General features: G+C 35.7%; 1 protein-coding gene across 4 annotated transcripts in view; it reads right to left on the bottom strand.

The window, feature by feature from the left end:
- LOC150103732 (uncharacterized) overlaps window positions 1–26,040 on the bottom strand; it is a 408,898-nt gene that overhangs the window by 291,384 nt on the left and 91,474 nt on the right. For all 4 annotated transcript variants that reach the window (XM_090397132.1, XM_090397134.1, XM_090397136.1 and 1 more), the window contains exons 3-16: window positions 25,048–25,225; window positions 22,972–23,044; window positions 22,676–22,771; window positions 14,828–15,014; window positions 13,903–14,368; window positions 12,488–12,583; window positions 10,538–10,672; window positions 10,279–10,431; window positions 9,087–9,219; window positions 8,137–8,207; window positions 2,917–3,103; window positions 2,576–2,728; window positions 2,081–2,170; window positions 1,194–1,318 (exon numbers count right to left, since the gene is read on the bottom strand). In XM_090397132.1, the coding sequence (XP_090253258.1) occupies window positions 1,194–1,318; window positions 2,081–2,170; window positions 2,576–2,728; window positions 2,917–3,103; window positions 8,137–8,207; window positions 9,087–9,219; window positions 10,279–10,431; window positions 10,538–10,672; window positions 12,488–12,583; window positions 13,903–14,368; window positions 14,828–15,014; window positions 22,676–22,771; window positions 22,972–23,044; window positions 25,048–25,225 (2,143 nt within the window). The remainder of the gene's footprint in view (window positions 1–1,193; window positions 1,319–2,080; window positions 2,171–2,575; window positions 2,729–2,916; window positions 3,104–8,136; window positions 8,208–9,086; window positions 9,220–10,278; window positions 10,432–10,537; window positions 10,673–12,487; window positions 12,584–13,902; window positions 14,369–14,827; window positions 15,015–22,675; window positions 22,772–22,971; window positions 23,045–25,047; window positions 25,226–26,040) is intronic.

Below are 26,040 nucleotides of genomic sequence, written 5' to 3'. Positions count from 1 at the left end.
GCACAAAGTGCTGAACCTTGTAAAATAATATACTGAATAGATGATCATTGTGCATTTGTAAGTATTTGAAAGAATAAAAAAAAATTATTATTATTATTATTATTTGACACCTCCAGGGAGTCCAAAGACTCATCGAGGGAGAGTATGCCAACAGCATCGATATCAACTTTTTATCTATGTATTATCCTGAGACCTGTACATCACACGCTAAATAAAAACTTTTTATAAAGTCGGGGAAAAAAATTATTATTATTATTATTATTCCTGATACCTCCAAGGAGTCCGAAGACTCATCGCGGGAGGACATCTTCAACTGTCTCTACACCTTACCTCTACTACGAATCAACGCCATCTACCGCCCACCTCCAACACCACCACAACTAGTAATTTTTGTCTGTAAATTGCGTGTGTTCTGAAGGGCCGATTTGTATGTATGCGGGATGAAAAACCCGAGTTTCGGGAGAAAAAACCCTGCTACCTCCGTATGAGATCGGCTAACTCACCATCGATTGAAATCGACCAGATAAAGATTCCTCCCGTCGCGACGAGAATCGAACTTAGGCCTATTCCAATCGAAGGGCGCAATGTACCGTCGTTCTTCCGATTGCGCTACGGAGGCGCTTTATTTTATTTTATTATTATTATTATTATTATTATTATTATTACATAGTTCCTTATGCATTTTACGAAAGATATTTGTTTTGTTTTGTTAAGTTTCTAAGATTATTGTATTTTATTGGCATAAACATTTTAGATAATTTTAAATTCAGATTTAAGTGCTATATTGATATAATTAAAGTGGAAATAAATATCCGTTTCGAAATTTATTCCATAGCTGTATTTATCACCAATGTTGAGAAAAAAGATTCTTTATTTCGTCACAAGATGGAGGCACAACACGCACTCACTGATACAAAAATTGATTTAGCGTTTGTGATACAAAATAACTCTTTTTAAGCTATTTTCTACTGAAGCAGATTTCAATTTTACTAATCCAAGCGGAAATTTGCATAAAATAATCCCATTAGAATAAATACGATTTGCTGAGGGAAAGACTATCTGTTATTACCTCACTTCCTATGTAAGATGTCAAAGAATTGTTTGGCACATTATTTATGATATTTTTAAAGTTTAATCATATTTTCTATGGCAGAAAGCACGAAATATGTGAAATAGATGCAAGTAGTATTCACCAGAAGGCATCTTCGGGTTCCATGAATAGCAGGCACATACCAACTAAAAAGTTCATCCCTTGACAGTAGCCCAAGGAAGGATTATGAAGGCAGAAGGCTTGAAGTACCTCTTGCATCTTCCTTACCTAAAGAATAAATTATAATACCGAATTAGTATTATCAGCAGCGTCTATGTAATACTATCAATGTAGTATACTCCAAAATAATTCCACACACTATCACAAGATAGCAGCATATGCACACGTTCCAAAAATTATGCAAAATTTTACTAGCACTGATGTATCATTGTTTGAAGAAAATTCTCATTATGTCAGAGCCATTCAATGAAGAAGAAAATAAATAATAAAAATAGAAGGGAGAGAGAGAGAGAGAGAGAGAGAGAGCAGGCAAAAGTCATTCTGTTTTCTAACTTTTTGCTTATTTATTTTTGGCAGATTGATGAGCAACTACTCTCCACTTAGCCATTGAAGACAGCTAAGTTCAAAACCTGGTGATTCCATAAAGCATCAGGAGAGAGAATACAGCATTCAATTGCTGCCATCTCGTGGTGGGTCTATTCCCTAATGTATATCATTGTCTGAAATAGTGTCATTCTATGGTCGATGACTGATGTTATCGGTCTGCAGACGATAGATAACGGACTCTAAAGCTTTTTGCATGTGAAAAGGACAGAAACAATAATTAATACCCCGACTGTGTGTATTTATATTTTTGAACAGAGGATTTCATTGAGTCAAAGAGTCATATTTATCATTTTTAATGAAGTAGTATCCAGAAAATTTGTGACGTGTTTTGAGGGAGACCGATTTTAAGCCTTGTTGTGTATTTTTTTAATATAAAATTTACTTTTTAAAAATAGTTTACTGTAGTTATAATATTTAACTTACTCCATCAGCGTTTTGATCAGAAAAGCGAATATTGTCAGGCATAGTCCGAAGGAGGTCTAATGCAATTTGGCGTCTGTGTTCTGTCACTTTCTATAAAACAAAATTATTAGAAGCAATATTAGAATCGGTGGATTACTTAAATAACAATAATACACTGATATAAACTGATATTACTGAAATATTCCACTAAACAAGTGATCTGCGTATTTCTGATTTGACCTTTACAGTCTTTGACTTTCGAATCAGCAACAAACACTAAAATGTTTTTAAAAATTAGCAGAATAATTTTGCAAATTGCAACTGTGTTTGTTAATTACGTTTATTATATTCGATATTGTCACATCATTTAATCTATTTTTACATTTTAATTATTTATTAATTTACGTAATTATTAATTGCTTGAAAAATAAGAAACGTATTTTATTTTAACTAGCTATGCTTTAATTAAATTGTCATACATTAATTTCTTCAGCTTAACAAAATAAACTAACTTACTATGGAGTCCGGAGCCATGCTACAGAGATAATTGTAGTAATGGGATCCTTTTTCTCTCATGATGTCTCCAACTCTAGCCCGGTAGAGGGCGCACCACACCCTGCGACGTAAATGGGCTGGTATTCCTCCACGTACAAGCGATTTTAATTCTTTCTGGTAAGGAGGAAAAAAACGAAAAAATTATTAGAAACCCGATTAGCGAAGATTGCAGTTTGACGTTTAGAACCGCTAAAAGAGTCGCGTGTAATCAACTAATCAATGAAGTTTTGTTTTATTAACACGTAGCTTAGGCTAAAAGTATTTATGATAACAAAATACATGGCTGTCGCAGCGACACCTACCGACATCTGTAAATTAGTGTTTTGTTTAATGTAAATTTTCCACTGATGTTGATGACGTTCATAGCCTGGAACTAAGGTGCTATAATGAAGATGGAGTTGTCGACATATGTAATGTAGAATGAGACTGTCGTCCGTGTAGATATGTTTGAAACCCAGCGGATCTACGTGGCACGTTGAACTGCTGAGACTGTAATAATAAGATGCAGATTAATTTAGATTATAACACGGTCATTCTTTGTTATTTATTTAATGAAAATAGAATAAATTTAATTGCCAAAAATATAATAATCATTTCAGTAAACCAAGAGCATCATGTATATGGAAAAAAAAAATATTTTTCAGCACGTTCCTAGTGATTTTTCAACCATTGGGTAAAATCCTGAACGGCCTTAATAGCGGCTTTTATCGGTTATAATGCTCCGTGTGGTGATCACCGTTTTCAGATCTTCTGCTTTTAGTGCATTAGTTTTGATGTCATTTATTTAAAATGTTTGAGTTAGCATTAGTTAAATTCATAGATAATTTTCGTATCCGAAATTAATTTCTACAGTCTTATTAAGTTTAAATTAACTTGAAATTTGGACAAATAAAATAAATAAATCAGTCGTAAAACCAAAACTGTTTTAGACAGTAAACGCTGTATTAGAATTAGGGACCACGAGATGGCGGCACTTGTCATTCGCCTCTCTTAACCAGTTGTCAAGTGTAATTAGCGACAGTCTTGGACCAGCTATCTTTGATTGGCTACCGGTGGAGACTGAACTATCCTCCTTACGTCCCCAAAAGTTAGATACGGATAAAACGACATTTCCCACCTCCCTATAGGGGAATAAAATGCTTAGAGATTTTTTTATTTATATTGAAATTTGGACTTTTACATGGTTTTAGTCCATACTGTATTTTTGATTTTGTTGAGCAAATTTTTCGAAAGATTAACCTTTCAACTGATACACTGACTCTATGTTTATGCCAAGAGGATCTACGAAACAGACAATTACCAAATTTAGGCATTTCTTCTTCTTCTTCCAGTTTTCTTATTTACCTCATTTCTGATCTTATGCTTCGTCATCTTCGCTTAATTCATTTAAGTGTTTTAAAATTAATTTTCCACAAATGATACCACAAATTTCTTTGATTGCCAAGTAACAGAAGTTCTGTGGAAGAAGTTCTGTGGAAGAAGTTCTGTGGAAGAAGAAATTCACAGGAGTTCTGTGTAAACCGTGATAACTTTTACGAAGTTGATCAGCAGCAGAAAAAAAGTTCGATTCGGTTTAATCCATACAAGAATGTCTTCTAGATCTTATTAAGTCTTTAAGGTTTCTTTATTTGTTTAAGATTCATTATGGGTCTTAAACAAATACCAGAAACAAGAATTTATTTCATTTATTAATTGGAGTGTCTCTCTTGTCTTTTTTGTAACTTTCATGCAGAAAAAAAAAACAGTATAGGTTCGAATCTGGTCGAAGACCTGAAGATAAAAAAAATGTTTTTTTATTTTATTTAAGCCTGTTCTTAATTGGCCATTTTTAGCACGTTAGTAGGATTTTTTATCCAGAATCTCCATTTTTTTTGGTTTACCTTGAAACTCAAAAAACAAATACTATTTTCAACGGAGTAATATTTATTTAGCGTTTGTAGCACTAGATGGAGCCAGTTGCCTGCCATATACTCGTCACCCGTAAAGTCTTTAAATCGTTGGTTGTCATTAACAGAACGTTTGCTGCTGATTTTCAAAGTTAGCGCTAAATTAGCTCCTCCTAGTTCTTTTGAGAATGAAATGCGTTGGAGGATTGATTGGATTTATTCAAATACGAAGGACGAACACCAGCTGCCTATCGATTTCCACAAGGTAGCTAAAAGAGTGATGCTTACTTTGCAATAAAAAATTCCATGGATATACGATTGCTTAAGAAAGACAAAAACTTCAAGGCATTTTGCGATGTAGCAACCAAGTATAGCTAACACTAATGAATGCACATAAATGCATTCGTTCTTAACTGAAATTGCATGAATTAAGATGGAAGGAGAAAATTGTTGTGATCAGTGCAGCTAATACCAGTTGTATTCCCTAGATGGCAGCACGCATCGCATCCAAGGCAGATCAGTTTAGAATCTTGAAGACTGCTATAACAACACTATACAGTGGTAAATAAAAATGAAATAACCCTCTGCTGAAGTGGAGTAAACAGCGTTGATAACCGACTTGAATAAGTGTTTTATTGAGCATAGAAGAATGTTATTGGAATTATGTTTATTTTGATTTTGTATGTGGTTTGCTTGTGTAATCGGTAGAGGATGAGTAAAGTGTGACTTAAAACAACGAAAGTGATTTTGTGCATCGGATTTCTCTATTGAGGGCGAGTGTTGCGTGCTAAGGGTTCTATCGATCAGTACCATCATTAACCTTATATCGATAGGATCATTCCGATTCTGCTGCCAGCAGTCATTCAGCCAAGCCAAACCCTGATCAATCAACGGCTTGTCTACAGCATGCTTGAAGTAGCTTCAAAAATTCTCTGCTTGATTTGTAGAGCATTTTTATGGGGAAAAGGGATTTTCAAGAAGTGTATCGATTTCCACAACCGAATTGACGGATATTCACAGCGCGTGGATGACTTTCGCCTAACTCAATAGTCGGTAGGTACAGTGAGTTCTCCAGTTTTGTAATGTTTTTACTGGAATAATCTTTGGAATTTACTACGTTCACTGATGATGGAAGAGTCTCGAATCTCATTGAAACTCTCGCTGGTGATTCAATATTTCCAAATGAAAAAGTTCAGTAATATAATTTTTAAATAATATTTAAAAATTTAATTTAATTATTTAATTATTTACATACACACACGTGATATTATACGCACGCTGTGTGACTCGTTCTTGTATTCAGAATTTAAATGTTGTTAGCAGTTCTTCTGCCTTCTCCCTGAATGCAGCGCCTGACATATAGTGAGCGAAATATATGAGGTTTTTTTTTTATTATTATTATATAAACCGAATTGAGTATATTCAGTTGATATAGTATATAAACTGAATAGAATTTATTCAATGACCAACATACCTTAAAGAAACATCCGAACAAATAACAAGAATATTTCCCAGATATAATTCGCATACGACCTTCACACCAGTCCAGAAGTTGTCATCTTTCTTATCGCCTATCAAGAGCCTCCATGAACACACACACACACACACACACACACACACACACACACACACACACACACACACACACACACACACACACACACACACACACACACACACACACACACACACACACACGGATTTACAGTAATAAAATACATACGTATTTCCTCATTAGGAGGGTTCAACCAGTCTTAAGGGACGGTCGAGGAACGGGGAGAACCTCACACGAATAAATAAACCGCCTTCAAAGATACATTATCACCTCTATCGGTGTCTGGTGTTTATCAAATACCCTGTTCCTGTCATCTTTGCTACTTTGGACAGACTGGCCGTTCTGTTATTAGAATCCAAGAACATTCAAAATATATAAAATTTTTGGATTCGGAAGGTTCAGGTCTTGCTTCTCATACCATCGATACTAGACACAGAGTTCACTGGAACCGTACCAAGATGCTACACCACGGTAGGTTCAATTTGATCGTCTATATTTTGAATCGTGGGAAGCCCTATGCCACTGTCATAATCGGACAGACTGCATGCCTAAGTTTTGGGAAGTGATTGCTGTTAACTGTTTATAATTTTTAAATAATTAATTGCAGATTTATATCTACGTCTCTGAACTCTAAGAGTGTTTCCTCCTACTGTACAGTCGCGACCACACACGTGATATTATACGCGTGCTTATTCTTGTATTCAGAATTTAAATGTTGTTAGCAGTTCTTCTGCCTTTTCCCTGAATGACGCTCATGACATAGTGAGCGAAATATAAGAGTAATAAATTCTACTCAGTTTTCTCTTACAAGTGTAAAGCCGTTATTTAAATATTATATTATGTCTAACGCGCGTGTTTCTGTTAAACTTCTAGTAACAAGTTCAAATAAAATTCTCTGGCTTTCCTTTAGTCAATGGTTTATTGCCGCTATTCCCTAGCTCCTAAACCAATATCGACTTAGGTTGGATTATTTCGAATTAAGGAAGATACCAATAACCTATGTTTGTTAAGTGTATGTGTTCTTTTGGCCTTTGCTCATTTTCAGAAGGAAAAAAAAATAAAAAATAAAAATAAAATAAAATAAAATAATAATAATAATAATAATAATAATAATAATAATAATAATAACAATTATTATTATTTAGAAAACTGAAGGTGCGTTAGCGGTTAGCAGTTTCACTTTCACATTCATGTTTTTCATCTGCACAACAGTCAAATCAGCCGAGGAACACATGAAATTAAAAAGCCAAGCAGATACGATCATAAAACCTAATTAGGTTATAGGAAATGAAGTAACTCGGGAATGAAGAGTATGAAGAGTAACTCGCTAAGGAAGAAGTTATGTATTTAATGCTTGTTTCATATTTTGCAAAAAAAAAAAAAAAAAAAAGTGTGAAAGAATAAGCATTTTTTCCATTAATCAATGCTTAAATTTGTGATGTAATTTAAATGCTGACTGTTACAATGCATGTGTGCCCAAATATAACACTGATCTGATGATTTGTAAAAAAAAAATAAAAAGAAATTAAATAAATAAATAAGCTGATAATATTTGATTTATGGGTGTAAATAAACATTGGAAATGCAACTGTAAATGCAATTTGTATAAAACATATTATACAGTACATAATATGTTTTACACATGATATTCCTTTGCCAGTAAAGACATTGTTTAGGATTATACAAAACTTTAAGCTTTTAGGAAAGAAAAATAAATAAATAAAAGAACTGTTACTTTCACTGCATATCTAAAAGACCTCATCAGTATTCCGAAGAAAAACAGAAATAAGAAATGACCAATGCAACAAGTGAAATAAAACTTAATCAGAGCTCGCGAAGGGCCTTTGATGTCATCAGAACAGTCACCATGACAACGAGCGAGAATAAAGTAGTTCTCGTTACACTGTTCGCCGCTTAAAGAACAGAGGCGCTGTAGTGAATACAAATTGTAGGTAACTAAGATAAAAGTAGCAAACGTGTTGCAAAAGTTGGCCAAAGTGTAATATTTTCTTCCGAAGACATATATTGTTGTAATAACTGATGATAGAATGCTACGGAAAGTTAGGTCAAGGGGATGTTACCTGTCGTAACTTGGCAAAGTGGGATTGATTCTTTTAGCCTCTTCCAGCAGCGACAAAACTCTTTCTTTATGCTAGATCGTGAAAAAAAAAAAAAAAAAAAAAAGAAAAGAAAAGAAAAAAGAACGAGTTACACATGAACACAAGTACTGTACACAGAAAGAATTCTTTGTGCTATGATTAATAAATAAATCAATCATTTTGATACACAAATGGATGCATGCTATCAAAGCCTTTATTAACTTGTTAAGGTGACCACATCGCTATTCCCAGAAAGTTAATCTTCGGCTCAAAAATTTATATCCAAGCATAATAAAGAAATTTTAAAAAACTGTATTTGAATAAGATATCTTGTTGCTACTTAGCCGAACAAGTTCTCTTATTTGTCCATTATTACTTTTACATGAATCTCACTAACTAAAAATTGTTATTTCTGAGAAATGTTCAATATAACAATTTATCCTTCCATCAGAAACACAATATTTGCTTTAGAATTTGTTCACCAGATCGTCAGCCCTCAGGTTAACCTTTCTGACTGAAGGTCAGGTACTCCGTAGTGTAATATAATGACAAGAATAGGATGATACACATGGGACCTAATTTATCATTAATCAACACCATAAGGCATATACATTATGTGGTTGCCTTTAAATGTTTTTTACTCTTGGGAAATCGACAAGCCTCATAAGTCTACAAGTCTAATAACGTGACAGTTAAGGATGACCCATATATTGAGGATGAAAGTTAATTTTCTTTATATAAAAATGGAAGACACTAATTTCAGGTTATTATTAAACAAACAATTTAACATCGAATATCCCTTTCGCGGAAGTTTGCGTATGTTGATAACATCGACCGTTAGCTCAAACCGTCGTCTGTTCTCATTTACACTCATTGTTTATATATTTAACATTAATTCCCAAGTCTGCTCTGGAAAGAAAATGCATACTTACCCTCGCGCCACCGTACAAATACACCTCCATTGCTTCTGGACCGTCGGAGCACGTGATACGAAGACACGATTGAAGAAGGAAGACATAGTCCCTTTTAAACTGATCGTTCTCTCCCTCCATTTCATGGATCCGCCTAGTGAAAGAGAGAAGCTATTCTGTAATCACGTATCGAACGGAGACTTGCTCTGTTATTTTAAACTCTCACGCACACACACACATCATTCTTTCTCGTTTATCTTATTTTTTGTTTTATTCTCAGTAACAATACACAAGAGTTCCAGATTTATTTTCTGACTAGATAACAAAGGTCTTGAAACTAGCAATCAGTAATGAGTCTTGCAATTGTTTTTACAAATCATGTTACCATAATATTTGAATATTTCCTTACTATTAGGCACGATAATAATAAAACTATTTGCTGCTATCTCAATCCAGAATTTATTTATAACTAGTGAAGTGCTATTTTTTCGATACAAATATTATGCATCTTTTAAATACAATGTTTGTATATTAAATTTATTATTATAATGTTATTTTATATACTATACTTATTATTGTTAAGGAGTGTCTCAAAAGTATCATAAGAACCACACAGGACTTTATTCCGGAATCTGTTTTGTGTAAATCCCATTGGTCAAAGGTTGTCACATGAGATGTTTACACATTTTTCATAGAAAGACTCAGTGACATACAAGAAATTGGTATTCACTGAGTTCAACCATGAAACGGCAATATGAAGCCAAGATTGCTTCGGTAGCAAATCGATTTCCAGCCTTAGTAGTTTGGACAGATAAAAATCACTGGTTACAAAATCAGGATGTGCCATCCAGTGATAGAGCCATAGTCGTTCTCATGTGGAGTGTTAGTGTGGGGCACGATGATATTGTGTTGCAGGAGGGCATCCTCACGCAGCATGTCAAAGCATGAGAGACGAATGGCCAGACATATTTGATACGGTGTCAGCCCAGTTTATGATTTGAACTGTCACCTCGCTTATGAAATTCAAAGAGTAAACTATCCTTATGTTCCTTTACACCTACAGCCATAATCTGTGCTGATGTTCATTTGATTTTAACAATAAAAATAGCAGTGAAAAATCGTTATTTTTTACTTATTTCTGTGTGATTGAAGTCATTGTACTGGATATGCAAAAAAACAGGCGTTTACTTTAAGTTCACAAAGAATTCCTTACGTCTTGTTGAGTTGATTGTTCGATTGTTCCTGTTGCAGCATCCTGGCAAGCTTCAAAACCTCTTCGTTCAAAAATCTGTTGTGGTTCTGTAAGATTCGGCATTTCTCCTGCAACCTCTGCGCTCCGGCTACATTCTTGACGGGACTTTGTTTCCTAGAAGGCAAGGACATCCCATAAATGAAAGACAGTTTGGCACCTTTCAAAGAACAGTTTGTTTGACACGAAGCACGAAAAATAATAAAATTGTAGTTCAGCTTACCAGAACTCTTCCATTCCCACCTCCACGTGCTGCAGACGTTCCTTGAGTTCAGTGACGGACGCTTCTTTCTGTTCGATGACATTCTTGTAAGCCGATTCGCGATTGAGGGCCTTGGCAAGCTCACACTTAATTGTACTGAGAAAAGAAATGAAAACAGTAAGAACATTCAAAAATAATATTATTACCTTCAAGAAATTGAATATCAATATTAAAAAAAAATGTTAGGCTTAGCATTCTTCCCAAAACAAACCCTGGACGTGCTGTTTATCTACGCGAAAGACAACGAAATGAAATTTCTCCGGAGATTCGCAGAATCTCAATGTCTCATTGGTCTCAATGTAGACCTTCTTCTCCTTCTCGACGTTCACTTCTGAATTGTGTACGATCACTAGATGTACGAAAGGTACGCTTTCAAATATTTTCTCTCGGTAACGATAATCTATTTAATAATGGCTTCAATACTTCATGTTTCCCGAACGTTCTCTGATTCTTCAGCACGTTTTTTCTACGATATTACAGCTGCTTATACTCAGTTTCTTTCAGCTTCTTGTCGTCCAGAAAATGGCGTCTCATCCTTCAAAGGGACAAACATGTAAGAGAGTGGGGCATATCCAGGCTATAGATGGGATGGGAAAGACCAGCCAAATGCTGCATTGCATCTTTTGTGCGCATGGGTGTGAAGAGTGGTGATGCTGTCATGAGAAAGAAAACCTCATTTAAGTTTATGGTGGACCGAACTCTACGAATTGGTATTTTATTTATTTCATTTATTTCCAACTTCGATAACTTCTCAGTACTGTTCTGAACTGATCGAGTTCCCTCTCTCCAGAGGTAATTCCTGGAGTAATGGTGAATCCATGTTTCAGTGTTCTGTACTCATAGGACCGATCGCAGCGCCTTCTGCTGTGGTAGAACTAGAGACTACTATCCACTCAGTGACGCGTAAAGGTTTTACAGAGTCGAATCGAAAGAAAATAAAAATAAGGAGGCATTACTTTTGTACCGTTCTTTTTGAAATTGTTCGTTGATAGTGAAATTAATATGAAGATAAGATTTTATTCTGCTCAAGTTGCAAACTGAATTCGTGCCTAAGATTGATATTCCTCTGACGAAGTTTTTTGGACGAAGTCTCTTAATAGGCGAGTGACCAAGTTCCAGAATCACCGCCATTGAAGACATCGAGTATATTTTAGGTCATTTGTATTTTCAGATTTGAGATTTAGATTATAATTAAGATGATTTTCCTCCCAATGAAGAAGTGCTCCAAGCTCTCCACCAAAACTAATCCCCTTTCTTGGAACCTATCATTCCCTTTACCTCCATTCTTTAGAAACAGCCATCCACGTTCAATGTTTTCCAAGGAACTACAAACTCCAGTTTTCCGAAAGATCAGTGCGATCTTTCTCTCTTTACAGCCTCTGTCTTTACACACTTCAAAACCTGTTATAATTTTAGGTTCTCCAATCCTCGTGGATGGTGATGATATTCAGCGTGTAACTATCCCTCCTCAGCTGCTTGGTGAAGGCATCTACTTTGGGTGAGGGTTAGGTCTACTTCTTCCGGAAGACGGAATTCAGTTTGGGAAAGTATATGTATATTTATATGTATGAATATTTAAATGGAAAAGAGAATCTGAAACATCCATGTTCCAGGCCGGATTCGAACCAGCAGCCTTTTGACTGGAGAGCAGATACGCTGACCACTCGACCAACGAGGCTAGCTCTCGTTGATGTTATAAAGAAAAACTGATTCTTCTAAATATCATGATATAATTCCTCTTCAACGAAATATGGTCGAGGAATTTATTTAAGTAAAAGTCGAAGGATATATGATCTATGAACTGTAATTGTAGGCAAGTAAACTTAAATTAAGAAACCTGGAGAAAGATAATATTTTGCTAATTTAAAATTTGTAAACTTTTCCACACCCTTTGAAATGGAAGCAACTTACATGAGTTCCGTTTCCAGTTCTTGTAGTCTGGAAGAATACGAACATTCGCTACTACCGAGGGCTGAGTCGCCGGACAAGGAATTCCCGGAGAGAGAACTGAAAAGAAAAACATCATGGAAAGAATGTACAGCAGAGAGAACCATGTTTTATACAAAATCTAGCTGCAGTATTTGAAAGAAATGATTTGATGTTAAGAGGAAGCCAAATGAGGACGTTTTTAGCAGCAAAAAAGGAAGCATCAAGAAATTGTTCTCTACCATACTTACTCCAGATGTCATCAATGTTAAAGTCACATCACACCCAAGTGGACAATGTTTAAAGATGTCACCAATACTAAGGAATATATAATGGTGTTAAGGTCATACGAGCCAAGTCCAATTCTAACATTATTACTGGGTTTATTTGTCAAGATAACTGACTTTTACTTAAGCAGGTATATAAATTATTACAAATTCATTACCAATTTGAAAATCTGGTAATTTCCACAATGAAACTGTACCTGGAGAGTTTTGTATTCCAACTACACATCTTGATGGTTTGAAGCATTTATGCAGTATGAATCTTATTGCATAAATCTCAATCCGATTTACGAGTGCCTTAATGGTAATTCCCGATAATGCATTTGATAATCTCAAAAGTGTTCTGCAAGGCAAATGCGACTAATTATTTGAACTGACTTACTTGAATAGCCATAACGACGATTTAAACGGTGTGGTCTCTAATACAGAGTGGGGCCACACTTTTATCCAACAGTAAGTTCATTACGACCTGCTTATTATCATCTAATACTTCTTTTAACCTTCAAACTGGCAATATTCATCTTGTTATTGATGACAAAAGCGTATCAGAAGTATGCACCCATGAAGGCGAGTAGCACTTTTCAGATATATATTTTTAAAATCTGATTTATATTTTAAACATTTTTAAATTGGAAATATAAATTTCAAGCGTGTGTGAGCGTGGGTGTATGTGCGTGTGCGCTATAAATCAACAATAATTTATAGTTAACTGCGTGGAAAAAAGTGGCTGATTTCTGAGTTCTCATATGTGCCAACTAACCTTTTTAACAGGCAGATCGCGTAGTTAAACGAAAATTCTTACATTACTTGCAATCAGTTTATTTTTTTCAGCTCTCACGATACTCCGCTAACATGATACGATTGTCCCTCTCTTATATTTGATTTTGAAAAATTGAAAATAAAACTGAAGCAACTCAACAAGTAAATAAAGCACAGCATTGAAGCAGCAGCAATATCAAAGATAACAATAAACACAATAACATGCTGATGTTTGTAGTCAAACTCTGCGCTGTGTGGCCTCAATATGGAACGAACTGAAAGATTGGTGGAAATATTAATAAGACTCCACTGAATAATTAAAGATTTTTCACGATGTTTTCAACACATTCCACTGACCTTGCTCTGTCCTTCGGTGACCTGGTGTCGTCCATCCTTATGGGATCGGAGTTCATTTGACGAAGTAAACGAATCTTGTCCCTGGACACGACCGACTGGATGGACACCCTTCTGTTTCCGTTCAACGACGAGATGCCCTCCTCTTCTTCTCCGTCGAAAGCATCGTCGGAAGCATCGCACGAGTCAGTGGTGGAACAAGAAGACGAAGATCGGGCGCTGCCGTTCGGTACGTTCGGAGACTTTGCAGTTTCGCTGTGGTTGTTGTCGTTGTTGTTGTCATCGGTCACCGTCAGGTCGGATTCGATAGCTTGGACGGCAGGGGCAACTCCGTTGGCAGACTGCGAAGAAGTTTTCGATTCGTCCGTCATCCTGAAAGTCGGTTTGCAGTTGCGAACGACCTCTTCGCCGTCAGACAGGCTGGCACTTTGCGGGAGAGGCGATAAACGATACCGCGGTTGTAATCTGTCTACAGAAAGAGGAGAGAAGGGCAAAGAATTAGACGGTCGACCATCCGATCCATGTTCGAAAGCAATTTTCAATTTTGTTAAAGAGTTAAGCAACATTTATCGAACAGAACTGACTACAGCGAATAAGATACAATACGGAGATCATAGCAACAAACGATATGGTTGTCATAGCAACCGATCCACAGCAGTTTCTTTGGGTAGCCTGACAACCTTAGTTTCGATGCGGCAACTGATACGTAGTAATCCTTGGCGACTTTATTTTGTTGCAACAGGTTACCATAGTAACTGCATTTTGATTGCGTGTTCTAGTGACTGCGTCACTGTGGTCACCACAACGCGGAGGCAGTTTTGTAATTGAATTGCTGTAATGTAAAGATTACCACAGACATCTTAACCGGTTGCTATGGCAACTACACGAATATAATACAACACAATCGCATGTCGAGGACAGGTTTTACCTTTGCAGCTTGATTCCGCTTCCGCATTCTGACCCATCCAAAGATTACGCATTCGGGTGACGGCACTTTGACGGGCTGGTTCGTTCTTCGACTTTCCCCTCAAATGTAGCGACTGCGTTCGGAATACCTTCGGCTTTTCTTCGGCGTTCTGGGCTTTCCTGAGCACCGTTTGGATTTCTTGGTCGCTCTGAAAGAGATTAACAAAGTTTCTAAGGGCTCGTGAATTCACTCCGCTCAATCCCTCTTCAGATGGGATACTTAAATTAAACAACAGATTCAAGTCTTAAATGGGTCAAATTTTCTACAGAAGCCAAATCATAAAGATGGCCTCATTCTGCGTAATAGGTAATAGTTTATTGAACTGTTAGTTCAATTAACTATTACTTCGTTTATTATTACAGTAAGTTCTCACCACACCACACATCACCACAATGAACTCGCTCACTTCAAGCTACCAAAAATTCTGTTTCACCTCCAAAAGACTTGAAACAGAATTTTACATTATAGCTTTTCACTATAATATCATCCACTCAGTTAATCTTTAGTTCTTAAAGTTCACTGTAGTGAGAACTACCTGTGTAACTATTATTAATAGTAATATTTTTATTTTTATTTATTTTTTGTTATTGATCTGCTATCTTTTGTGTGTTTCGGAGTAACACTTTACTGTAACTCCACATGTTCATAAAACAGCAAACATCAACTCAACATACCAGAATTCCTCAGAGAAAACTCAACACACCAGAATAACTATTATTAGTTTGTGTGTTTCAAGAAAACCGAATCAGTTTACTAGTGATGGCAATTTGTTTACTTTTAAAGTAAGTCAACACTTCTCTGCATATACTCTTATAGCATACTTTGCTTTTTTTTTTAAAGTTTAATATCGATCAGATACACGAGAGGGCGAGAGAGAGATCTTGTATTAACTGGAGATAAAATACGTAAATATATTTTCATAATTTACAATGCCTTGTAGATTAAGATTTCTACTATGAAGAGACACATATTTTAATATATTAATTGTTTATTTGCTATTATCCAGAGTTTGAAATGCAGACAGTTCTTATGACTATTCTAATGTTATATCAGCATAGAGATAAAGCCCGAGGTCATGTTGTACTCACAAGTGTGACAGTTATATTTTAGGAATTCTACTGCAAGGTACTTCATTTCGATGGATTGGACCTGTAGGTTTGCAAGTATCATTAAATATCATTTATCCAGCCTTTATACGTAGCATTATGCATATATAAGCCTTAGTCTGATCACTAGACAGCTGGGAACCAAATTAATTAATGTCATGGCAGATTTGTGTAGACCACCATGGCGGTGTCGTCAGCATATAGATCTCTCGCTTATTATAGGAAGTTGATTAATATCATGGGTGAATATGTTAAATAAGGTTAATGAGAGAGAGAGAGAGAGAGAGAATAGCTCCCTGTGGAACTCCACTGATACGGTAACTTTCTGCTACGGATTCATCCTACAGGTGCATCTACTTTGCAGGTGGGGAATAATGAAACATAGATTAGTGTGTGTGTGTGTGTGTGTGTGTGTGTGTGTGTGTGTGTGTGTGTGTGTGTGTCCAAATCTTTTTTGCTTTTGTTACTCTTGCTCTTACACCTGCTTTTACCAATGAGAAAATTGGTAAAAGTGAATATTGGTAAAACTGAATATTGCACGCATAAGATGGGATTAAAAGCCAAATTCTTTACCTATTAATGAATCTCTATCCTCCTTAACAATTTAAAAGACAGTGTTTGAGTGGTTCGGACTGAATTTTAAATTGATCACGAGAAACATATCCATAAATACACAGCGAATGTAAGTGGAAGCAGAATATTACTGCCAGTGTGCGGTAATGTGAATCGTTGCAAATTATCACGTTGATCAGATAGCTTTTGTAGACGCGTTCTTGGATGAGCAAGAATCGCAACGAATTGGTATTATCATCCGAAGGAACCCATTGCAAATATTGGATTAATCTAAATTAGCTAAAATAAAAACACAAGAACCACATCCATGTCCAGTCCTAATTACGATGAATAATTTTCGCACCATGTTTACCATGTTCTTGTTTGTCTTGTTAGAAACAAAATGTTGGAAGTTAAAACCACTTTGATATCCGCTTTATCAATGGTGAAAAGAAGCTTTCATAGTTATGGCAGGGTTAGACTTCACAAGTCCCGATGCACGAATGTCACCTTGACAGTACGGATGATGTTTATTTGTTTAAGGTTTTAATAATGCTTGATGTTTAATTTGAATTCTGTCCACGAAAAGGTGTCAACCAATCGTACCATAGACAGGCAGATGATCTGAACAGTTTTGGAACAGCAGAGTTTTGAAGAACGGAGTCCAATGTTCTGTTATGTACAGAACATCGATCGAAGTTGGGAGTTGTTTGTTATTGAGCACTGACGTCATCAATTTTCCGGCTGTAACAGATCGGTTTCCCAAGGTCTTGCTTGTGATGTGATTAGTGTTTGATTTTCCTTCATTCCGTTTTGGTCCAATAGCAGAGGTGATATTTGAGAAGGAATGTGCTAGTCTACTTAATTAGAGAAATTCGATCTCTATTCTTTGTCATCTTGTGCGTGCCAGTTTGCAGTTCTTTTTTTTTTGTAATTCGCATTTCCATTTGCAATTTAAGTAGGTTTGCTTTGTTTCGTAGTTCTTTATTTTCCTTCTTTAAGAGTTGCTGCTCTTCATTTCCTTCTTTTAATTTTGATTTTTATAGCGGGAACTATTCTCAATTCTTCTTATGTAGATTTTCATAATCTGTTGCACTCGAGAATTGAATATGTCTTGCATCATGCATTCGAATGCATCATGTTTATCGAAATTGAAAAGTCTGAAAAGCACACAAACTAAACAACAACAAAAAAAGCCAACATCGTGTTATATTTCTCTACCTTTTCCTTGATAATTGGTCTTATTTTCATTTCTTCAGGATGTTTTGGACTATCAGAGTGACTTCAGAAATACTGCAGCATTGGAAGTGCAGTCTACGCTTACAAAGTGAACAATAAGTACTTCAAATGTAGGAGACGAAGGCTCCTCTTGCTGCACATTGGGGTGGCACGCTTGAGAGTCACCTTGGCCATCTCGGCGTCACTGTTGGGTGGGCAGTAGATATTCACGCTCACAGCAGAAGCAAGGCGACATTTTCTTCGCTAGATTTTCTTTACTTGTATATAATTCTATGAAGAGTGACCTTACTTTATCCATTGATTTCATCTGGTATAATCTTTAATAATAATAATAATAATAATAATAATAATAATAATAATAATAATAATAATAATAATAATAATAATAATAATAATATTGACAGTAAAATACAAACACGTGTATGAGCTCTCCAGCTTGGTTAGTAACAAGGGATGTCCTTTTGAGATGACCTTTAGAACCTTAATAAAGGCATTTCAACTAAAGGCGAATTTGCTGGTCCGCAAGACAGACAAATCGGTTAGAGAACATACACACTAATAGACAAATCAGATCGATATTTATTCTATGCAGATAGGATAAACTGCCCTATTATAAGCTGTAAGCAGGTTCCTAAAAAGCCAAGTTACTCGGCTATGACATGTTATTGAGCCTAAAGCTTAAGGGAAGAAAAAGTCTGCCAACAGGTGGGGTTAGTAAAGGAGACTACTATTATTAACTTCATTCCTATATTTCTGAATGAAATTATAGAATATGGTGCAAAACAAACAAAACAAAACAAAAACCGATGTAACTACAACGATATGTGTTATGGAGTAAAAGGGTTTATTAACCAAGAAACATATGTTTACACCTGATGATATGAACATTCAAAACAATCGGTGGAATCTTGGTCGAAGCATTAACGATAGATGACGAAATGGGCACCTTGTCTTTCAAGACAGGTTTCGTAGCACATGCGAAGGTTCTCTGTCATCTTGGAGAACGAGGGCTGTGATATCTGCTGGACATATCGTGTAATTTTATCCCTTAGTTCATCAAGTTTTGAAGGCGGGTCATGGTGGAATACCCATTCCTTCAACATACTCCAAAACGAAGACATGAAAATGTGATATTAGAAGAACGCGGAGAGTAGCTATAATAAACTTCCGAAAGAAATTAAATCAATAACCTCAGAATATGTATTCAGAAAAAGATTGAGAGATTATCTTATGGGATTAAACAATGTTGACAATTACTTTAAATGTATAATAACTCATATATCGTAACCAATTAAGGTATTGATTTACAAATTGGTTCATTAAATTAGATATTAATATATTAACACGTACATCATTATAACTGGTAAGGGAGCCCTCATAGATGCGGTCCCTGGACTCTCTCAGTGACTGTTTTGAGCTAATTACTAACTAACTTACATTACTCTAAACCAGTTACTTATCATAACTTTGAAACCATTCGAAATATATTATATTCTACTTACATATATGAGAAAACTTTTTATTAACCATAATAAAATAATAACCAAAATAAGTGTTAGTACCACCAGAATATGATAGTAATACTTGCATTTTATTTTGTAATATTGTACTGTGCATTGAATTGTATTGTGAAATATTGTCATAATTATACAAGTTGAATAGTATAATATGTATAATTTGTATACGTGATGTGAATAATAAAAACTGTTAAAAAAAAAGAACCACGTGGTGTGTGACAGGTTGCTTCGTCCTACTGGAGTGACGAACAAACTGCTCACAAACATGTCGTTGACTTGGACCATTTGCTTTACCAACTCCACATGAACGAAAATAATGCTCAACAATAAACGTGTTTTCTTCCAACATCAACACCATTGCTACAGCTCAATGTGATGGCGTAGATTCCACTTCTTGGAGGAGTCTACGCCATCGTGGACTTCCGCCGTGCTCTTCTGTTAATGTGCATTCCGTCGAACGACAACACCATTGCTACAGTGCATGCCGTCGAACGACATATCTCCTAGCGCGTATGCTGAAGGGAGAGGGGGTAGAAGTCCAGTACTGTTTTTTTATTTTTATTATTTTTTTTTTTGCGCAATACCGTTCTTTTCTTGTTTTACACACACACACACACACACACACACACACACACACACACACACACACACACACACACACACACACACACACACACACACACACATGGTGTCGGCGTTTGTGATCATTTTTTACGAGTGCGTCAGTCCCATTACTTGAACAGATACTTTATAAATGTTCGTCCAAAATGATCCCGGGAGTAACCAGCGACCTCTAGTGGAAACTTATGTCGGTCGTATTCCCATGATGACGACGTCTGCCCATATTTCTTTCGCCATGTGGCACATTCACTGGACCGGCTACAAGGTTAAAGCCATCAAGACACTTGGGTCACAGTGTTTACTGGAGACGTCGCATTCAAATTCTCGTGGATCCAGGCGAGAGTAATGGGATTTCCTCTCATCTTCTAAGGCGACCAGGGATTTCAACGGCTTGCGCTGTCATTGTGCTTGATACGAGGCGAAATGTATTTAGCGGTTGAGGAGGCGGTGTGCGGTTCCTATTGCATAATAATGTGCGCCAGTGGACCTGACATCTGCAACAGCCGAGATGAGCGGTGCTCTCGCTAAATGTCAAATAGCGAAGAGTCCGTTGACAGTAATGGCAGATGGGCAAAGCAAATTCTTTTCTGCTGACTAAATATTTACTGGCAAAGGACTTGGCGAGTGACATTTGCAGAACAAACAGAACGAAAAGTTGATTTCTGTATCCGTCGGTGAGGCAGGCGAAAAACATTCGCAAAGGGTGCTGCCGACTATCACAAGCCGCATTCTACAGGCACACAACATGCTAAAAGAATCGATCGATATGAGAATAACTGCAGATTTATTATTTCGTTTATTTATGGGACACATTTCTGAAAGAAGACTGAAATGTTGGTATGGGGAGACTTAAGGAATATTTCCATCGCATATTCATCTGTTGTCAAACACTGTTATTAATTGCCTTTTAGTTCGTTGGTGATTTTATTTTTTAAAACTCATCTTGTAATAAAAGTATAAAATCATCAGTACAGCCATAATACAGTCTGAATTAAAGATGCCAAGAAATTATATTCTTAGTTTAATCCTTTATCCAAGTGTAAGCAAACAAAGTTTGCGCCTGAACTATTTTCAAGACAGGGCAACTCGTATAGAAGCTAATGACTTCAAATCAATTGCCTTAGCATTCCATAATGCAAAGTACATATCCTTACGGACATGAATAATGCTATTCATTATGGGAATGCTCACTACTAGACCGGTTTCGACCTTTATTGAGGTCTCATCAGTGGGAGCTAGACCCAGAAGTAATACCAAGGTTGACGAAGTCATATTTCCATATACGAGTAGCTAAAAGGTGTCACTCCTTATTATTAACATACTCTGGATTAAGGATAGTTGGTGGAAATTGTTCCACTTGGTTCCGCTATAAATTAAAGATACCAAGAAATTATATTCTTCGTTTAATCCTTTATCCAAGTGTAAGCACTTGGATAAAGGATCAAACCAAGTATATAATTTCTTGGCATCTTTAATTTATTGCAGAACCAAGTGGAACAACTTCCAACAATAATACAGTCTGATTCTAAATCGGGGGATTTTGATAAAGGAAGGTCACTACCAGTGGTGTTATAATGATATTTTAACAAGGTGAGTTCTATTCTAGATACCCATTTAATGTTACCTAAAAAAAAAAAAAGATTCTGCGTTACTGGCTCAAATTAGTTTTCATTACGCTATTATTTTTAAAGTCATACCCTTCGAATTTCACAAAAGAAAACATCCGAATAAAAAAATAAACGATTAAAAGAAAGAACAGACTTCATCATCATTGAAGAGCGGACAAGGATTGATTTCGAAAAATCATTTTCCCAAAGACATTTTCCAGTTGACATCGCCAACATCCGATTCAAACGATAGTTCAGCGTTAGCTCTCCAACAAGAACCGAGAAGCGACATTCATTACAAACCAAATGAGAAACCCAAGAAACTAAATACGAAACAAGTCAATTTTTTAAACCACTTCGGGTTTCTATTAAGTGTGATGTGGGTTCACACTTGGGATGAAGTTCGTCTATTAGTTACCAACATCAACGCTCACAATCAGATTCGAATTCATAGCTTGTTAGTTGGAGAACAGAGACATTGTACAGAGTTCGCCTCTATTTTGCCTTCAGTTATTCTTTTCAGTCCATCATGCAGAAGTACATGTTCATACCACTTTTTTATTTAATTAGTACGATATATATATGAAAAAATTATATATGAATGATTAACTCTATTTGTAATTATCACATCTCTGAGTAGCTCGTGGTAAATTCATATCCAATCATATTATGGGATATTGAGTGCAGCTCTATACACTTCAACATACATTTCCTTCTCCGAAAATTATAACTCCCAACCTCATTATTGTAGAAGAATCTACGGGAATTATTGTAGAAGAATACACGGGAATCGAACCCAGGTCTTTCCGACGAAAGGGCTTCGTCAATATTGACTGAGCTACGGAGGCTTTAAAGAATGACAAGAATTGCAGATGTATAAAACTGTAAGTTGCGACTTGAAAAATAAAATAAACGTAAATGAAAATAAAAACGAATTGGAGAAAAAATGAAACTGAAATATTGACATAACTGTGAATATCTAAACGAAAATTCACTTGTTTACAATTATTGTTGTGCTTGTAAGAAGTCAATGAAATTTAGTTGGCTTTTTAATCAACTTTTACTGACATCTGTAACTGATAGAAGATGCGTGATCAAAGGATCAGATATCTATAATTATTACCTTTTACGATCGATTCTTCTACTTAGAATATTAACGAAACTTACCGGATAAGAATCTGTTTTTTGCACAGCCTCTTTAGCTCGAAACGAAGTATCTTCTGTCGATGCCCTAACCTTGTTAACAGATGCGTCGCGCTTCGACTGAAAAATAAATCATTTAATAAATAAATAAAAAAAAGATAGATAAAGAATCATGGTATTGTGAAAAGCGTGGTTGAGAAAGTTTAATCAAACTGATATTAGAAGTTCAAATTGAGCTTTACAAGAAGACCATTTCCGGTCGTTGGTTTGAGAAATAATTGTTAGATTAAAAAAAAAACTGAAAAAATCCAGTAACTGACCTGCAACGCAACCACCCAGATCATCATGGACTCGTGACTGTCAGCTGCCAGAGCGTAATCTTTGCCATCAGAACTACAATACACCAAACAATGTTCATTAGATATTGTAGACAGCGTTAAAGTTTTATCAGTGTAATCGCTAATCTCCAAACATGGCGACATGAAAACAAAAACCTTTTACTATATGCAGTAATCCATATGTTAATAGCGCAGACTGCCAGCTTTTCTCTAATAAAAGTTAATTGAATTCCAGTAGCTCTTAAATCTTGTGCTTATTAGGGGGCTCTTACAGTTAATTAAGTGACATTAAAGATTGTCGAGGGCAAACATCTGTTCTATTAGGGAGTTACAGGACTTGGCTGATGAAGAATACGAAAATCTGCATTTCTTGGAGATAAGTTTTGTTGAAAAGTACTTAGTGCGAGAATAATTTGGGTAATGATGTACAAGACGTTGCTGCATCAAGCTCACCAGGACTTAAGAACGTTGTTCCTTCTAGCGAATTAAGCTAAAATAAACATTTAGTTGCAATATTTATCACCAGTAGGCGCCACCATTAATTGCAATCTTATGATGGGTACATCAAGCGCAACTCACTAATAATCCTTCATCATACCTTTATCCGTCTCTACGCGTGTTATAATTTGGCACCAGACGCAGAAAAGCAAACGCTGCTGTGTTTCAAGTGTTTGTGAAAATGGCTTCATTACTCATCGTGTAATGGCCAACTTTATGCTAATATAGAGGTCTAAAATGCATCTAGTTAATCACCAGCAAGTACTTTCCAGTTTTCGGTGGATAATATTAATATTTTACCCATTTCAAGAACTAGCAAATGTAAAGAAGTTTCTTGTATTTTTATTTCAGTGTTCTAAAGAAGAGGCAACTAAATACAATCTCGTCTAACGTACTATATGGGCCATTAAGTAGATGAAATTACACCAGTCTGCCAATTCAAACTCTGATGTTTATTTTATAACATTAAAAAAAAAAAAAAGTCAGTCTCACAAAACGTTTCTCTGGAAATTTACTTTTAATCCGCTTAGTTTAGATAACATAAATACGGAAGTAATAGCCCAATGTTTGATAGCCTAATTACAGCTTTTATTACAGTAACTATAACATCGACCATAGTTACAAGCTAATGCGACTGTTTTCTTGTTTGTGAAATACAATTATCTTTTGCTTGTTGCATTCTAGAGATATTTATATAATTCCAGAGAGGGCGCTGCTAATGAATTATTATTATAGCCAAGAAACTGACAATCGGAAATAAAAAGTGAAACGAATTCAACATAATTTATGGATGAGTAGCCATTCATTTTATGGTTTATATTTTCATGAAATATTTTACTTTCTTTATCGCTATAGCTAAAAATACAAATTTAATCACTTTCGTGAATGTGAATTTCGCATAATTTTTTTTTTCAATGTAAAGGGAAATAAAACTACTTTTTTTTATGATTTATAAAAATTTTAATCGATTTTAATACACATACCTTTATTTCTTTCAGCGTTTGCAATTGTTAATAAACCTGTTCTTGTTTTCGCATCTAGGACGTATCTGAATACAAGAATTACAATTTTGTCACTGTGGTTATGATGAAAGTAAAATTGGTCTCTTATCCGAGGCAAAGAACTTCTCTCTCTCTCTCTCTCTCTCTCTCTCTGTAAGTGTTAGGAAAAATTAATTTAAAATTCGCACAGAGTATGTGTGTTTGAGACTTCATATTGTGGCGAGTCGGAAATAGACTAACAGTAACATTTTCATTGCTGCCAGGGAGACTGAAGATGCGTTTCTATAGCAACCAAGGATTTCTTGCTCGTAATCGAAACTTTCTTAAAGTGCACAATAAATATCCAACCCTCTGGGGACAGTCACCATTCCTCAGAGAATTTGTCTGCTGACATACGGCGATGACGGGGAAAACAATGGAAAGAATTTTTGTTGGTTGGATGGCTCTCGAAGTTGGCAAAGAAAAATTTTTGCAGCATCCATAGCTATTATGAATATAAATGTATATTCTAGAGGTCTTAGTTTAGAATACCATAATATTATTATTTAATTCAACTTACTGGATCACAAACTGGTTACTCTCTTCAAGGGTAAGAGAGATGGCCGCCCCTCTGATGTTGATAACGCCCAGGGGCTGCTTGCTTCTGGAATCCGTTTCTGTTTTATAGTACAACAGTTGACATCTACTTTCATCAAAAACGTACCATTGCCTCTTCCTGGCTTTCAGACGACTCAGAGCTGCAAGGAGAGATTACATAAAACCATGAAAAAATGGTTTTCAAAATATAGCTTTGTAAAATAGTGGCTGTTAATAAAAAATAGGGTGAGAAAACCATTTTATATGTCAAATATACTCTAACAGTGCGCATAATTATTCAAGTAAAGTATGTAGAACTTGACACTTGAATTACCGATGATTTTATTTATTTGGTAGGGGAGATTCTTCTATGATCTGTAAAATTATCAAATCTTTCCACCTGGTGACAAAGTAATAACTGGTTATTCATCATTATTTGGATGCAGGACCTGTCAGGATCAACTCTTGGGTAAGAACAGATTTTAGTTTTTGAAGTTCACAGTTTTTTCGATCTCCATTTTACCTCGGTGTAACAATTATTATAGGTTCATGATAATTAATAATTTTTTTCTTCATTACAGTACAGTTTTAAGAGCCTTTTAAATACTGATTTACCACGAACTGAATCCTCCTTTAACAGTGTGTGAGTTGGTGACCTGAAAACACTGTAGTGGGAGGAGTCGGTTCGAATTCCACCCAGGAGGGGAGGGTTTAATGAATTTCGACTGAAGGTGGATATTACTGATAATAAATTATATCTTATATTTAATTATACAATGAATTATAACCTCAACAACATCTCTATACAAGTAGGATAGTCTTGAAGAAACTTTGTTTGCATACGCTTGGGTAAAGGATTAAAAAAAAAACCATATAATTTCTTGACAAGTTTAGTTCGACTGGAGGTGAGTTGAGATAGCGGATATTATATGTAGGGGAAGGCAGTTTTTGCTCCAGAAACCTCGCGTTCTCATCC

Source organism: Typopeltis vanoorti, chromosome 8 (assembly GCF_054136105.1).
Source record: "Typopeltis vanoorti isolate ZY-2024b chromosome 8, IOZ_Tvanoo_1.0, whole genome shotgun sequence".
Lineage (NCBI taxonomy): Eukaryota > Metazoa > Arthropoda > Arachnida > Uropygi > Thelyphonidae > Typopeltis > Typopeltis vanoorti.
Note: the sequence above shows the minus strand (reverse complement) of the source record. Positions and strands in the feature narration are given on the sequence as shown.